This window comes from Chamaea fasciata, unplaced genomic scaffold, assembly GCF_029207755.1.
Source record: "Chamaea fasciata isolate MVZ Bird 193981 ecotype frontalis unplaced genomic scaffold, bChaFas1.0.hap1 SCAF_5, whole genome shotgun sequence".
Classification (NCBI taxonomy): domain Eukaryota; kingdom Metazoa; phylum Chordata; class Aves; order Passeriformes; family Sylviidae; genus Chamaea; species Chamaea fasciata.
Genome location: NW_027094090.1, coordinates 55,981,452 through 55,998,774, shown reverse-complemented (window position 1 = coordinate 55,998,774; position 17,323 = coordinate 55,981,452). Strand labels below are relative to the sequence as shown.

The 17,323-nt window shown below is 36.9% G+C and overlaps 1 protein-coding gene across 2 annotated transcripts in view; it reads left to right on the top strand.

The window, feature by feature from the left end:
- KDM7A (lysine demethylase 7A) overlaps positions 1–17,323 on the top strand; it is a 60,592-nt gene that overhangs the window by 31,731 nt on the left and 11,538 nt on the right. For both annotated transcript variants that reach the window (XM_066183798.1, XM_066183797.1), the window contains exons 3-14: positions 20–137; positions 963–1,123; positions 2,758–2,899; positions 3,159–3,345; positions 4,215–4,377; positions 7,090–7,177; positions 7,918–8,024; positions 10,636–10,727; positions 13,721–13,810; positions 14,654–14,863; positions 15,448–15,572; positions 16,087–16,244. In XM_066183798.1, coding sequence (XP_066039895.1) covers positions 20–137; positions 963–1,123; positions 2,758–2,899; positions 3,159–3,345; positions 4,215–4,377; positions 7,090–7,177; positions 7,918–8,024; positions 10,636–10,727; positions 13,721–13,810; positions 14,654–14,863; positions 15,448–15,572; positions 16,087–16,244 — 1,641 coding nt within the window. The remainder of the gene's footprint in view (positions 1–19; positions 138–962; positions 1,124–2,757; positions 2,900–3,158; positions 3,346–4,214; positions 4,378–7,089; positions 7,178–7,917; positions 8,025–10,635; positions 10,728–13,720; positions 13,811–14,653; positions 14,864–15,447; positions 15,573–16,086; positions 16,245–17,323) is intronic.

Below are 17,323 nucleotides of genomic sequence, written 5' to 3'. Positions count from 1 at the left end.
ATCCTTCTGAAACTTGTAGTGAAGAAGAGGAGAAACTGGCACAGACATGACTACACAGAGCCAGATGATGGCTCCAAACCAGTGCAGGCTGGAACACGGACCTTTGTTAAACAGCTGCGGGCTCGCTCTTTCCCAAGGTACAGAACCTTCCTTACATGTTTTGGTGGGGAAACACAGTGAAATGTCCTCTGAGTGTGTCTTAGAAGAAGTGACTAACATTTCTCTGCTTCACATAGTGAAGGTTGAGGATGACTTCCTCCTTCTTCAGAATTCGTCCCAGCACATCCCTGTTGCAGATGGATACATTTGCCTTTCCATGCAGCAACTTCCCCTGTTCAGTTTTGCACTGCGATGGGTTGTCTGTTGAGACTGCTGCGGGGTGGTCTGAGAGGTTTTGAGTTTTGGGGTGGGCTTTTTGTTTTGTTTGTTTGGTGTTTGTGCTCTTACTGTCAGAATATTGTCTGTCTATTCCTTTAGTTCAGGAATAGGTCTCAGTTTCATTCTAGGTAACACAGAACATTCACATGAGCTGGTAGTCTACCCATTCTCACATGCTTTAGAATAAAGTGGAGAAACATGATTATGCTTTGATCCTGAGCTTGGTTGGCTATGTCACTGAAATATCATGACTTAAAATTCTTTAGATCAGCTGGTGGTTGTTGTTAGCAAAATGTACTTTAATGCCTTCTCTGTGAATTCCTTATCCCCATCCTTTTAAGTTACTCTCTTCAGTCATACAGAAGGGAGTTTCCAGATAGTGCATTACAGTAAAAATTTCTTTGCTTGTTGAAGTTATTTTCTTGGTCTTTTAGTTAAATGCTTAATAGAAAAGTACTGTGTGTTTTCTTTTGGATTCAGATGTAGCTATTCCCATCTGTCCTCCCCCAAACTGAGACTTTTTTTGTTTCAGTAGTGCTTGGAGGATATTTTTCTGCTAATACTCCGTTCTTTCTTTCTACCAGTGCTGATGAAGTAATTTTGAAAATGCATGGAAGCCAGTTAACACAAAGATATCTGGAGAAGCATGGGTTTGATGTTCCCATTATGGTTCCTAAATTAGATGGTCTGGGACTCAGACTTCCTCCACCAACTTTCTCTGTTTTAGACGTGGAACGCTATGTAGGTAAGAGTCACTCTGGAGTACTTATTAAAATTATTCTGTCTGTAAACTAAAATAAATATTTGCATGATTATAAGAGCTTCCAGAGTGCTAAATATTTATTCTAAATTCAAGACTAGCAGAGAGGAAAATCAAAGCCATAGTTTGGAGTGGTTTTTCTTCCTCTTTTTTTTTGTGTCTGTTTGTTTGATAGATGTGTGATAGGACTACAGCTTTATGTCTCAGCTTTCAAACCTGTTAATTTCAGTGCAGCCTATGTGTGAAATGCTGGGGTTTTTTTCTGCTACATGTAAACCAAAGATAATGGGAATTGAATGAATCACTCTTAGGATTAATAAGTTTAGTCATTGGTTAGGCTATGACAAAACTTAATGTTTTGGACTCTATGAATTGGCCTTTCTGAATTAAATCTTCCTGAAGAATTTCCTACGTTGACGTCCTTTGCCAGGAGAGGCTTCCCAAGAACCACTTTTCTTATCAGATCTCTTATCAGTCTGTAATTGTGCCAGCCTCATGTAAGTGTGCAGTACAGACAGAAACTGAGCCAATTGCAGCAGGATATTTCCTGTAACACATGGTACAGCTGAGAAGTCTGAGTGTGTTCTCACGATCACCTAATATAATGATGTGTGCTGAAAGTGGGTTTTCTGTCCATCTGTATTCACCAGACTATGTCGTGTTGTCATCATTGTGATGATAAATAGTAATGTGTGTTCTGCCTTAAAGATTAATTATCATGGTGATATTTCTGAATCCTTTTTTTCTGTATTGCAGTCTCTTTAGATTTAGATAGAAACTTGATTGTCTCATCTTTGTCCATACATTTTGACCTGCCAAGATTTCCAGTTCAGGGAAAAAAATTGGAATGCCACAGATTTACCTTCCTATTATTGAAATTAAAAATAAGAAAACTGATTAAGTACTGTTTCAGCTGGAATTTATCAAGATGATAGAAACCTACAGTTTTAAAGTGAATATGTTTATAATGTACATCTAGGCATGTTTCCAGTATTCCAAAATTAAGTGTCAAATTTGGCCATCGTGTACTTAAAAGGACAAAACCCAATTGCTATTATAGTGGGGGTGTTAGTCCTTTCCCATGGCTTGTCTAGTTCTCTAAACGTACCACTTTAGAACACATGGTGTGTAACTCCCTCTTTATTGTCATCAAAGATGAAGCACACCTGTGATAATTATTCAGTGGAATTACTGTGTGCTTGCAACTTTTATGTAAGCAAGATGGGGGTTTGGTGAGGGTTGATAGGAAAAGTGAGAGAGATCTGCCTTGATAACTTTCTCCATGCTACTCTTGGCAATTTCAGCTATAAACCCTTTTTTTTTTTTTTTAACAGATGCAGCCATTCTATACTACTCTTTCCTGTGGTTAACCAAAAAGAAAGAGGATTTATTTTTAGAGTGTTTTCAGTTCTGTCCTTAGCTGATCATAGTAATTAAAGTTAAACCTAATAAAAAGTAGGTTTATACTGATCTGTCTCTCTTCCAAGAGAATAATGATAGTAGTGGAGGTTTTCTGCAGAAATGTTTTGATAAAGACTGGAAAAAAGTTAATTTTCTCTTAATACCTGAAATGTCTTTTATCTGTGATCGCCTTAAGAAAGTCATCCTGTTTTTCACAGGTGGTGACAAAGTGATAGATGTCATAGATGTAGCAAGACAAGCAGACAGTAAAATGAAGCTCCATAATTACATTAAATACTTCACAAATCCTGACCGACCCAAAGTATTGAATGTGATCAGCCTGGAATTCTCAGACACAAAGTGAGTAGTGACTTCAATTCCTTGACTGTAGGAAGTGATTTTCACTAAGTTGAACAGTGTGTGTAGGAATATAATGTCTGTAGTGGGAAAGACAGGAGGAGGTGTATTTTATGTAGACAGCCACTGTCATGTAATGTAGATATAAAACATATTTATTAGTTCGTAAGTAATGTCTTTGTAGGAAGCTGTCATTTAAAAAGAGGTGTGCTTACTCCTGCTTATATTAACAGTTCTTTTTTGTTTGTTTGTTTTTTAAAAGGATGTCTGAATTAGTGGAAGTACCAGACATTGCCAGAAAGCTTTCATGGGTGGAAAATTATTGGCCAGATGATTCTGTCTTCCCTAAGCCTTTTGTTCAGAAGTATTGCTTAATGGGTGTCCAGGACAGCTATACAGATTTTCATATTGATTTTGGAGGAACATCAGTTTGGTACCACGTTCTCTGGGTATGAATGCTTCTTGATTTACAGAATCACAGAATATGCTCTGTTGGAAGGAACCCATCAGGATCATCAAGTCCAACTCCTGGCCCTGCCCAGGACATCCCAAGAGTCAGACCATGTGCCTGAGAGCACTGTCCAAATTCTTCTTGAGCTCTATCAGGCTTGATGCTACGACCACTTTCCTGTGGAGCCTGTTCCAGTGCCCAACCATCCCTTGGATGTTTATGACTATGTGAAACAAAAGTTATTCAGTGCAGCCTTCTGTTGTGGCATTATCACCTGCATGAAATATTGTGCTTGCAACGCCAAGGGAGGAGCTTGAAAGTGAATTACTGATCTCTGGTGTTGCATGTTTATGCTTTTATTTTAGCATGCTGTTGGTGACTTATAGACTGTAACTGGTTGACTGATCATTTTAGTAGACTTGTGGGTGATGTAGTGTGGTTTTAGTAGGAAAAAAAATAATAGGATGAAAATCATTGGCATACTCAATTTTTTATTGTCACAAATTTGACCATGTGTATGTTATAGAAGAGGCAAAGTGGTTTCATCTGCCATTTTCTCCTTCGGTAGGTGTGTGCAAATCCATGAATTGTTTATAAAAACTGGATTTTTTTGTACTCCAGGGAAAAGTTCTGGTTGATTTGTTTGCATCCTTTAAATCACAAGACACCACCTGGTTAATATGCTGTATTTAAGCTCTTGGTGGGTTTCATTTGTCAGACACTGTGCTGGGAGCCTGACCATGCCATAGTGGGAAGATGGAACACTTTTTTTGGGTCAATCGGTTACTTCATTAGAAGTGACTCAGAGGTTGTAATGTACCTCTAGGAAAACATTTAATTTATTTGTTTGGTATATTTTTCTGATAGGGTGAGAAGATATTCTATTTGATCAAACCCACTGATGAAAATTTGGCTCTCTACGAGTCCTGGAGTTCATCTGTCACCCAGAGTGAAGTATATTTTGGAGACAAGGTTGACAAGTGTTACAAGTGTGTTGTGAAGCAAGGACACACTTTATTTGTTCCAACAGGTAAGATTTTACTCTTGCTATTAGGACTTAGCATATTAAATCACCTGGAATTATGAATATTGTAAAATAATTTCATTATCAACATTTGGTATCCTCTAAAATTATGGATAAGAGAGAATAATAAAAAAAATAGAAATTGAGATTTTCAAAACAAGTAATTAGCATTTAAGATTGGCTGACAATCATAACAATTATCAGGGGATGAAAGGGTATTTGTTGCCCAGTTAGAAGACAACAAATTAAAGTTGAATTTGATTGTCAGGGAAGTAGTTCCAATTAATAGAGCACAAATTGTTCACTATTTGATAAGTATCCAGACTAAATTCTTACCCTAATTTTATAATACAGTTTTATTTTTACAAATTTCAGTACTGCATGGCCTACTAGTCCTAATTACTACAAAAACATCACATAAACTTCTTATGCTGTAGGCTAGAGTATTAAGAATACGAGTTGGGTGGGTTTTTTGGTTTGCTTTTGTTGTGAGAAATGTCAAAACAATTCAACTTCTTTAATAAAAGAAGAAAACACAGAAAAGTGCTTTAAACAAAATAACTCACCCTACCCAAACTCCCCAATACCATAATCTTCTTACAAGTCTTTAATAAATCAAACCATATTTTGCCAAAAATATACTGCCAGGTTTTGTTTTTTTTGCTTATTCAACTTATCCCTATGAATCCTTTTTATTATTTTAATAATAAAAATTTGTACTGGGTGCTGTCTTCTCTTTTTTGCGGGGGAAAGGAGGCTTTAAATACATGGATCAGGAAAATGGTTTATAATTCTATTTCCGGAAGAAGTCTTGAAGGTGATGATCAGTGAATTATTGCATCCTGCTCTTTCTAGAGGACTTCATTTTTCTCATAGCTCAGTTCTGAACCTGTGAGTTTCAGTGTTTACTGTTCTAGTTCACAGCTTGTGCAGAGTAGGTACTTCCTGATGAGGCCCTCTACGTGCTTTTGACATTCCTGGACAGCCAGAGCTTTTAAAACCATGTACTTCTGGTTAGAGATAGATGAACTTTCATGGACAATTAATGCTATCTACAAGCAGAGAAAGAGAATTACAGAATTAAGAACTTTATTGTGACTCACAGAAAATAGTTACTGCATTCTAAGTAGTCAGCTGAATCTGAGCTATCACTGTAATGTGGCTGTGAACAAAAGTATCATCAGATCATAACTTCTCATGTGTACATGTATTTCAATGTGTGTACACATAAAAAGATACTTTCAAATGCAAATGTGTGCCTAGATATGTGCATGCAAGTGTATACACACGTACTTACTCAAATACATATGATGGAGTACAGTGGAAGAACCCATAAATTAAACCATGTTTCAAGACAGGTGTTTGAAAAAATTGGGGAATTATGTAAGACTGAGTAAAGACTTTGGAAAAAAAACCTGATCTCTGGTGAAAACCACTTGCTGTTTCTGCTTGCACTGATGCTAGTGGATGTCATAATTATTTTATAATCTTGGAAATATGTTCAGAGTAGTTTTCTGATCAAAAATTAATCTTGCATGTAGGTGAATAGCATCTACTGGGAGGCTCTTTAGAGTTATTTAAATATTATTCAAGATACTCTGTGTGGTCTACACCAGATTTTCATTCCTTGTTATGTAGACCTTGATCAAAAGTGTAGCATAAAAATTGCAAACAGGAATGTAAAAAAATTAAAATCCTAAGTTCATGCAGGTATGCCATAAAACTGCTCATTTATTAGCTGAATTAGGGCATGGATTTAATGCTAGTTTGTAATGTGTAGTTGTTTGTGATTTGGTCTGATCTTTCCTCAGATTGGGAACCTTCCCGGGTTTGTCCATCTTGCCTACACTCAGTGGAACCATGAAGTAGTCTGCAAAAGTCTGGCCAACTCACCTTGTGCCAAAGATCATCTGTAGGCATGCAGAATCAGAAAAAAGATCTTGATAGAGAAAGTCTACTTGTAGTTTACTTATATTAAAGCTCCACAGTATAAATTTCACAGATAACTATTTTTAATCAGGAACCTCATGTAATATGTTCTTTTGTGTACTTAGTTGAAATTATCCAGTAGTAATTAGCTAGGTTAGTAGCATAATGTTGGCCATGCTTTACCATGTTGAATAGTGGATTTCATAAGGACTATATTTCAATCATGTGTCAAACTTTATAGTGTGTCTAGACTGGGTTTTAAACTGATCATAATTTCACTTGACTTAGAATGACTGTATTTAGAACAATTTATGGGACCACTTCTGAATTCCTATTTGAGAAACTTCAGTATTGCTAAATGACTTTATGTTGTGCAAACAATCCAGTTACTGTAAGCAACATGTAAATATTGCAAGATATATAATTCTGTTTTATTTTTATGACTTGATCTTTTGTTCAGCATTTTTTCTCCTCCTGAGTTGTTTATATTTGTGGATTGGAGTGAAAACCTTTGGAATTTTTACTTGAAAAGTTGCCTTTGCATCCTTACAGCTCCCTCCCAGTGATAAATGTTTTAAGCTTGATTATGTCAGAAAACTACAGTTCCACCAGATTTCTGAAAAACTGTAGTTTACATGTTGTTAAAATTTAGATCACTTGTTCCTAGCACAGAATACAAATCTGTTTGCTTTTTCCCTTTCAGGAACAGCATTTTTACTTATATGCCTATTTAAAAACAGTCAGAATAATTCAAACGTATGTATTAAGTTTCACAATCTGTCATTTCAGGCTGGATTCACGCTGTGCTCACATCTCAGGATTGTATGGCTTTTGGAGGAAATTTTTTGCACAACCTCAACATTGGTATGCAGCTCAGGTTAGTGTCAGCTCTTCCTGTACTTGTTCCCCAGTAAGTAGGATATTCTTTTCATAGAGATTTTTCTTCATGCGCTTAACCAGGATCAAATTGGTACAGGCTCTCTAACAGACAATAGTGGCATTTTCAGTTAGAATGTATCAAGTACATTCCCTTTACTTCTGCAAAGTTTGTTTCAAAAGCAAAATGAAGGCTGTGCAAGAATTTAAGTGACTAAAAGGAGGAAAAATAAAAAAAAAAAAGAAAAAAGAATTCTACTTTGGAGATTAGTATAAGTGAGTAAAACAAAACTAAGCAAGCCCAGGTGTGCGACACTGTTGAAATGAGCATCCTCAAGTCAGCATTGCTCTAAGGGCAGCTGTATTTAGTTTTTGTCCAAGATGTAAAGCTGTCTTCTAAACATATTGTTTTTATTTATTACAGTGGAATCCTGATAAAATTCCATCTGTTAAAAGATCACACATTGGGTTTGTATCCTAGTTTTATGAAGTCCAACTTTATTCTTAGAAGTGCCGCAGTCAAACTTGATAAGGTCAGAGCCTGAATGAGACCAGAGTTCAATCTTGTCTGTGGTCTTGTTGGGGTTTAACTATGTGGTACTTGACTTCTTTTATTTATCATGGCCATGGTTATTTTATTTTATTTTATTTTGGCATTGTGTCAATTTGAATGATTACATAGTTTAGTAATGAATTTGATGATTAAAACATTCATGTTTTGTAATATTTGCATTTATTCAGGTGTTACGAAATGGAGAAGAGGCTAAAAACCCCGGATCTTTTCAAATTTCCTTTCTTTGAAGCCATCTGTTGGTTTGTGGCCAAAAACTTACTGGAAACATTGAAAGGTAATGCTTGTTTTAAAAGATGCACATGTATCTGCTTTTATAATTCTTTTTCTCTTAAGTGATAATGGATCACGGCATCAGTTTTTTCTCCCAGGGGTCTTTCATATAATTTAAGATCTTTGAATATCCTTTGATAGCCTTTACTTTAGCAAATAGTTCAATGAAATGATCCCACTAACTTATATGTATGGGTTTCTTCTTGGTGGCTTCACAACCGAACAAAGAAGTTTTCTGGCACTTCTACAATTTGACCTTTCCAGTCGCGGTGCCTGTTCTCCTCTGCTCCTGGTTATGAGAGGAAAGATGTCTGTGAGGGCTTCTGTCGGAGAGATGCATTGGTTTCTATGAGCTGTGCTAAATCACTTATGTCAGTGCTTATTATCCAGGAGGTGTCTCAACAGCCTCCAGTTTTTAATAGTTGCTGTTCTTCTCCAAACTTCCTCACCCATTCCTTAATTGCTGTATTTGTACCCATGTATATTTGTGTTTGATAGAGTGCCTATCTGACTTCACCTTCTTTTCTCAAGTATCTCGCCCTCTGCCTGCTCTGTTTAATCTTAATAATATGACTTTTTTTGAAGGACAGAAGTCAACCTTCAGAGGAGGCTGCTGAATTAAACTTGTTTTGGAAGAGATCAGAATCCCACGTACCTTTTTCTAATGTGGAAACAGTTGCAAGTTATTGAAAATTATCCTTTCTCCTTTCAACAAATTAAAGCACTGAACAACCCTTGATTCCGAAATGAGCCTTTAAAGTCTTGGGGTGACCCTAGAGCAACTCAGAAATCTTTCCAAACAGAACAAACTTGCAGAAAACTTTTCCTTCCAAAAAGAGTATTTTTATCTTGAAAACTTGCTTTGGTTTGTCTCATTCATGCATATTTAATGTTTACAAGCTTGTCAGAAGCGATAGGAACTGTGTTCCAGCTGGAAAATCAGTGGAACATGTATGTTTCTAGCTAACTATAAGCTGTGTCTGTTCACCCCACTCTTACCTCTCCCGTTTTTATCCCATGACTCCTTGAGTCCATAGGCTAGGAGCCTCTTGTGGCTTGTGCCTTAGGGAAGGCCTGTGAAGCTTATTCTCATGTTACGTTTAATCTTTGGTTTAGCAGGTGTTTTGTCACTGAACAATGCTATGACCTATAAACGTCATAAAAAATAAAAATTGATGTTTCCATGGCTAGGGAGAAGTTTATATTGGATTTTGGCCTCAAGATTCATATGAATTAGGTGTTTGCTAGTCAGAATCCATTGTTTTATGAATAAAGGATGGTACCAGTTCTGTTTTGTGGGGTGATGGTGATGTCCAACTGTTAGCAGTACTTTTTATGAAATTCAGGTCAGTAAGCAAAATCAACACAGCACATCTTTCTGCTTCTTTTTATAAATTGGTAACAGGGTTGCAAATGTTTTGATTTTGACTTTTCGTTGGCAGAAAGTGTTTCATGATACATATTATTGCATTCACCTATATATTTTTCTTAATTCTTGGGGTTTCAAAATAGGCTGTGTGTGTTGTTGTTAACATATGCTGTACTCATTAATTTGAATTACTTCTAGTTCATGCAATTGTTTTTATTGCATCAAAAAATTTCAGTCTGTGGTACTCCATTGTATTTTTAAAATTTTATCCACTGAGTCAGCTAATGGGCAGGAAGATTTCTGCTGCCAGTACTTCTCATACCCTTTAACAAGTAGGAGGCCATTGAGAGAAGAGCAGATGTTTACTCACAGAACCTTCCTTTTTCTGCCAGCTTCCTAATACATTATCCATAAGAGTGGTGTTTCATTAGTGTATTCTTTTAAAGGAATAAAATGAGCCAAATGGTTCTAGTGTTGATCCATTTGCTATTGACAAGTGGAAATATTTGTAAGGAACATGAGAAGTTTTAATCTACTTTTGGCTGTTTATGGGGGATTTGTTTTTTCTCTTCTTTTTTTACCCCCATGAAGTGAAAGAGAGAATGAAAACAAATTGCTATCAGTAGGGAACACCAACTTTCCTAAGAAGAGAAGCTTCTGAAGCAGAGTGGTTTCCACCCCCTGTCCCTTTGATTTTGGGAGTACAAATGATGTAAACCATGTGAAGGAGAACTGTGATGATCAGAAGGGTGACAAAAAAATGTTTGGGATGTGGAAGTATGCTAGTGTGAGTCATTTGCATATGTATGGAGATAAGCAATGCAAATTCTAATTTAGAGATACATCCCACATTCTGCTGGTCCCCTTTGACTAAAATATTTCTCAATGAAATAAAAGTGACTTCTTTCTTCAAATGTGTTATTTTTTGTTCTGTATTTTAGATCTGGGTTATTTGTCCCTAAATGACCTTTAGTATGTCGTAAACTAACCCTAATTCATACAAGAATAAGTTTAAAAAAGAAGGTTTTATGTAGAATCACTTTAGGCTTGGTTTTTTTTTTTTTCCCTGGTCATTCTTCTTGTTCCAGTATGCACATAAATGCAGGATGCCATGTTTCATTTGCTTGCACCATTTTTCCTTTACTGTGCTGTTGCACAATGGCAACTTTATTGGCTGGAGGGTAGGTATCATTCTATTATTTTCTCTGTTGATATGTTTCTAAATTGGTTTCTGTATCCTTTTTAGAACTGAGGGAAGATGGTTTCCAGCCTCCAAGCTATTTAGTACAAGGAGTGAAGGCTTTACTTACTGCTTTAAAATTATGGATGAAAAAAGAAGTAAGTATAAGTGATCTTGTTTGCTATTTTGGTGAGCACTGTTTTGGTTTAGAACTAAGAGAAGGTCTGTGCCCTTTTAAAGTTTAAGATTATTTTTATCTGTTAATGAGTACTGAAAAAGTCTCTTGGAAGTATATACTGCTGATTTGGGGAAGAATCATAATGTGAATTTTATATTCCATGATGCTAATAAAGTCTATTAGACAACTTAATAAGCTCAAGTATTGTAGCTGATGGAAGTAGAATCTTGCTGTACCTCAGGATGGGATAAGAATGCCAGAGGATAAGGTGATATGGTGGGGCTTTTTCTAAGAAGTGTGTTTATATAGTCAATTGATCCTAGTCTGAGGCTGTGGAGGGATGGAATGCCACGGTGTTTAGCATTTTCCATGTGTGTCAGTGGTGTGGAAAGCACATTTCAACTACACCTGCTGAAGAGTTGGTTTAGATTCAGATCAAGGAATATTAACTTCAGCTGAATACTGTCCTTGCTCAACATTGATTGACCCTTGTAAAATCATAAGTATGCCATCAGTGCTGGCTTTGCTGGTGCTCTTCTCTCCAGGAAAACTTGTTTGTTTTGGCACAGAACTGGATCTGGTCTAATTCCATGTGTTTCTTTATGTGCCTGTGCTAATAAGCCCTCTTGCAATCGGTGCTCCTTGGAAGTGCTGTTCACTGACAGGCAGTTTGGTTCTGACTGAGGGTATTAATTCTAGTTTGTTGCTGCCTGTGATATTGCCTTGTTGCAAGCCAGACTTGAACTGGCTCTTTGAGATCTCTCTTCTCTTTCTGCTCACAACTTCTAAGAGAACTTACTATGCAATACATATGATAATTGCACAATGCTGCATCCAACAGTAATGAGCTCTGTGGAAGTGAACATGAGGTGCAAATGCAGAAGTGGTTTTTATGTGTGGAATGTGTTGGGATCCAGCCTGTGTAGCATTACTGATACCACATGAAAGTCTGCTGGCCCTCTGAGTTGGTTCTCCAGTGTCTCTTGGTCTCTGCTGTTCTGGATGAACACTTGTTAGCTAGCAATGTTGCAGTGTTTACAGGATGTTTGGCCTAAACTGTTAAACTGCATGTGAATCCAAGCCATTTCTGCATCTGTGGGGTGGATAATAAGCAAGCCGAGTGATCAGGCTACTGAGCTGAGATCAAATATAGTCTATATAAATCCTTATTTTGATTTGAAATTGGGTTTGAGTTCCTTTTTTTAGATTGCTGTACTGCAGTATTGTAGCATTTGTGTACCATCTAGTAGGTCATTAAGTATTTTGATTCATGTGGAATGTGATAAGTTTTGTACTTCTCTGAGGAAGAAAAATCAATTGCACTTGCTGAATTCTGAATGCTTATTAATGAGACCTGTGGGTATTCCCAAGCCACTGGATGAACAGACACAGCCATTGTGAGGGAGGTGCAGAGCATCAGCGATTCAGGCACAGTGTTGTCTGCTGTCCACCGGCTATCATGTTTTATACCTTGCATCCGTCTTTTCTTGCTACTGCTTCATCCTTGAGCCAGTTTTGCTATGCAGCAGACCACTGTGTGATAGGGTTGGAGTTGTAGGCAGTTGAGGACAGGGGCAGCTTTGTACATTGCTGTTTGATCTGCTCATGCTGAGGATTTCAGACAGTTCCTGAAAAATGGCAAATGCATGCTCCTCAAATGGGAGCCTCTCTCATGAGCTTTCACATTTGTGTCCTGGAGTATGTCTTTTCAACATAGGTGAATTACCTTAGAGGATTGTTTTGTGCCATTTTCTAGAGAATTTCAAACTCATCTTCTTTTGAGAGAGGGAAGTAGGAAGGGTTGAATGGTCCAAAAATGACCAATAACTTGAAGGAAAAATTATGCAGTTTAGTGGCAGAGCTGCTGTTTTCTCCAGGGTGAATGCGTAGAGGTGTGATACATTCAAAGAGTGAACAATGGTAAATAATAGCAGCTGATTTAATCTTCTCTGTAGAATTAGGGGCACTGAAATGAGTAATCATACCATGATTATATGGTGGGTTTTTTTGGGAGGGAGGGAAGGCATTTGTTTTAATGACTGAGAGGAAGCCAGGTTCAATGAAATGCACATACAGCTTTGAATTGCTTCTAGCAATCATTTTGCTGCTCAGTCTCATTTTAGAAATATGGGTAGCTGAAAGTGTTTGGGATGTTTTTTCCATTTAAATAGTTGATTAGAGGAATTCATGTCAGTCATTCTATCCTGTGTGTTAAGTGATGTTTTTTCTTTTTAATTCTAACTGAAAGTGTTCTGAGGGACATTTAAACTACATACAAGATATTTTTTGCTAAACCTAACTGTAGAGTATTTGGACTTCAGTTGCGTGTGTACGTATATGAAATCTGTCTCTGATATGGTTTCAGAGGATTAAAGGGAGCATAAACTCTTACGGCTTTCTACGTTTTTTATAAGGAATAGGGTTTTTTCCTGAGTTTCATTTGTCAACCTGCTAGATTTTAAATAAGCTAAGAACGTAATTTTTAAGAGTTGGTTGTGAGGAAGATGTCTAAAAATCTGCATCTTGGTTACTCATGATTATTCTTGGTTTGCTCTTGAGATTAAAAACACCTTAAGACTAAGGGAATTTCACCCTGACAAAAATTTAAAGTCATGACTCTAATGAGTATCAGAAGTATTGCTCTGTACTGACCGTGGTAAAGGGAAAAAAGGTGATTACTGTACTGATGGTAAAAAACATTAAGTGATTGTCAGTATGGCTTTGTGTTTTCTCTTCTTTGGATTCTTGGAGACATTGAGAGATATCTACTGGCTACTAAAGCTTGGACTGGAAGCTACTCTGTGTGTGTATCAGTCCTGGCAGTTCGTGGTCATTATTACAGAAGTGAATCTGGGTTTCTCTTTTACTTCTATTTTTTTCCCCATGTAGTTTTGTTTATTACATATTATTTCTGCTTTTATTTGGAAAGAAAAAAAAAGAACTAAGTACCTTTTCTTCTCCCTTTGCATACAGCTTGTAACAGAACATGCCTTTGAAATTCCAGACAACATTAGGCCTGGGCATCTCATCAAAGAGCTCTCTAAAGTGATTCGTTCTGTAGAGGTAAGAACAGAGGTGACCCTACATAAGCCTTCAGAAAATAAATCTTTGAGTCAGGGAACTCCATCACAGTTATGCTTCTGATTGACCATATTCACCTTTTAATTGATTTATCATTCATTTAATAATAGAACATCAAGAAGAGAACTGTTTGGAATACTAAGCTATGGGTATTTCAGATAAAGAAAATGGATAGTGAGTGCTTTATGTAATTTTTGTTAATTTTTAGCTTTTAATGGTGAAATTATTTGTAGGTTAGTATTTCTAAAGTGTAGTTACTTATCACTCCTTTAAATAATTATTGTTAATGTGTTGTTAAAGACTTTATTTTGATATTCTGTGCATATTCCATTTTCCTATCTACTTGTTTGTTAGTTCTGGTCCAGTTGTCGTCTCTTTTGCTCACTTCTGTTTTGTGGCTGTGTGTTATATAGTCAGTGGGGGAGGGTTTCCCTTTTTTGCTTTCCCATACCAGTGTTTTGCTCCTTAATTCCTCAGTGGTTGTTGATTCTTGAAAAATTCACACATTTCCATGTGAAGAGAATGGATCTGAGGGGATGTGATCTGTTGTGTACAATACATGTCTGCCCTGTGCTGCTTTCCTGAATAAAACGTGTTTTGGTGGCACTACTCTTGTGGAATAGCATAAAAACCCTAAATGAGAAAGAGGTGCAGTAGAGCTAAACTTTGTACATCAAATCCAAATGAAACATGTAGGCTTATTTCTCTAAAAGGTCTAACATTTTTCCTTACATAATTTATATTTAATTAGATGAATAAGAAGCAGCACTTAAATATGTGGATTTATTCCTCTGAGACTATTATGAAAAGTGCTTTTAATTACAGGAGGAAAACAGCAAATTAGTTAAAACTCAGGGAATTCTTGGTGTGTCTACAACTTCACGATCTTCGCATGAAACAGCTTCCCCTCACCACTCCAGACGGAGGGTGAGGAAGCTGCGAGACCATGCTACCAAAACTCCTTCTAACCTGGACATCCTGGAACTCCACACTAGGGAGGTACTGAAAAGGCTGGAGATGTCGCCGTGGGAAGAGGCAAGTATTAAGTTATGTGCAAGGGAAAACAAGACCAGAGTAGTTTTGTAATCTCTGTTGAAAAGAAAATGGTTTTAAGATGTATAAGAATACAGACTGGAACTATTTGTCATATGAGATGTAGATTGTTTCAGAGTATATGTCAAGTGTAAATTGCTTTGAGCTAGGAAAGTTCTGCTTAAGGCAAGTTACTTTCCATTATTGGTGTTTTGCTGTCCTCAAATCAGTTCTGAGATATTAGTATCAAAAAGCACATACCCAATCCAGGAGTTGCTGTAGCAGTCCCAAGCTCAGCTTCTGACTTGCCTGAGTTGGTATTTCTCCAAGGGAAACATGAAAGGAGTATTATAGGAAAGTTGTATTTGTTTCAGGTGCTTCAGGAGAGTATAGATGATTCAAGGAAGGAGAAGGTGCAGTCATCTCCTGAAGTTCTTTACATCCAAACATGTTTTCTCCGAGCTTTTTTCAGTTGGTTATCCAGGTGGTAACTGTCCTAGCAGTGAATTTAATCTTCTGTGGAGCGCAGAAAAAACGGTTGAGTTCATAGGAATAAGTAATAAGCAAGATTGCTTTTACTTCTTTAGGATATCACAAGCTCAAAACTCAATGGGAGGTTTAACAAGCCCTTTCAGCCCTCTTCTACAGTACCTGAATGGAGAACAAAAGACAATGATCTTCGTCTTCTGCTGTCAAATGGAAGAATAATTAGGTATGAAGGATTGCTTGTGGGTACTTTTTCCTGGTCATTATGGTCTGGAGTATGCTAATTCTTAATACTTCTATTTGTAAAGCTCTTAAGCTCTTACCAGTAAGAGTCACATTAGGGATGCAGAAGGAATGTCTGTGTCTGCTGTCCCCTAGTGGAGCCACAGTTAGGGAGTGAAAGGAAGGGATTCTTTGCATGTTCCTTTGTTACAGCATTTCATTGATTTGCTCAGTGGGGTCGGTACTGAAGGGAGTGCTTCAAAGTAGAAAAAGTTGTTTTGTATCCATCTGTAAGAGTGCCCCTCATTAAAAGTACTCTGCTGTTAAACTTTGTATCTTTAAGGCTGTGACAATTGCATAGGAAGTAAACAGGAATACCCACAATTCAGAATTAGGAGATGAGCATAAAGAGGATATTACTGTTTTATCCTGAGAGTGTGTTGTAAATAGTGAAAGGAAAAGAGTTGCTTCAGGTTTTTAAGAGTAAAAACTGACTTATTTTTTCTTCCTGTGAGAAGAGATGAGAGACGTCCATTTACAGATCGAAGTCTTTACACAGCGGACAGTGAAGATGAAGATGACAGGACAAGGTCGAAAAAGACAGCTGTTAAGGTAGAAGACCAGCCCTCAGGATTTGAAGGAGAAGCAAATGCAGATGCCCAGAAACCACTGAACAGTAAGATTGTCTCCAAGTCCTATCAGTTGAACATTTTGATGGTCTCAATGAGGGCCTAACTACCGTTTGTGGTATTTCAGTCAGACTAAATATAAAGAGGATAAAGAAATAAATCAGAGGAGTAGTATTAGAAGTATGCAAAACATGTCATAAATACCTATCTAGTGGAGAAGCTAATGGGATAATGATGAAAAGTAAGTGTCACCTTTTTATGTTACTGCTGTCTTGAATGCTATGGACAGCGTTTTTCACAGTGGAGATTTAATTGGTGTTCTGGATGAGTATTTGTTACTCTAGGTCTGCTTCACAATGTAAGAATTCTGATTAAATTTTTTTTTTTAAACCAAAATATGCCTCATTGTGAAAAGCTCATCACATCATTTCACTGTAGAGAATAAAAGATCATAATAGGTAGCTAATTTTAAATCTCTTATATTTTACTTTTCCTGTTCAATTTGCCAATTTTGTAGTTGATCATACAATTATGTATGTTTTATTAATGAATTGCTTTATTCCCTACAAGTGGTAAGACATAATTTAAAATTAATAAAACCTTATACATTCAACCTTTGAAATCTGCAAGGTTAGGAAAGAATTTAGGTAATCTGTAAAACACTTGAACTCCACTTTCCAGTGCTCTAAGCAACCCTTCACTAGGAACTACTCTTTTTTGGTCTTTTGGTAGCCTCAAGCCCTCCTGCCAAGTGTTCAGCAGTGTATTAACAAAGTATCAATATTGAATGCCTGTTGCCAATGCCTATTTTAATAGCACTATCTATGTGCAGATAGAATTACCTTGACATAGCTGTTCAGCTCTCTTAATTACAAGTCACATCCTTTCACAGTAGAGCTTAAAAGGGCTCAGAAGGTGTGTACTAGGAAACAGAAGTCAGCACTTAAAAGATAAGACTTCTCTGGAGACTTACAGTTCCCTGAGTTTCCTGCACAACAGTCCATAACATTTGGCTCTGCTGTCAGCCCAAGTAAAATATTTATTTATTTTCATTAACAAAGTATACTACAATCCCTGTTGGCTGTGCTTCCAGATGACACAGAGGACAGTATTAAAGAACCTGTAC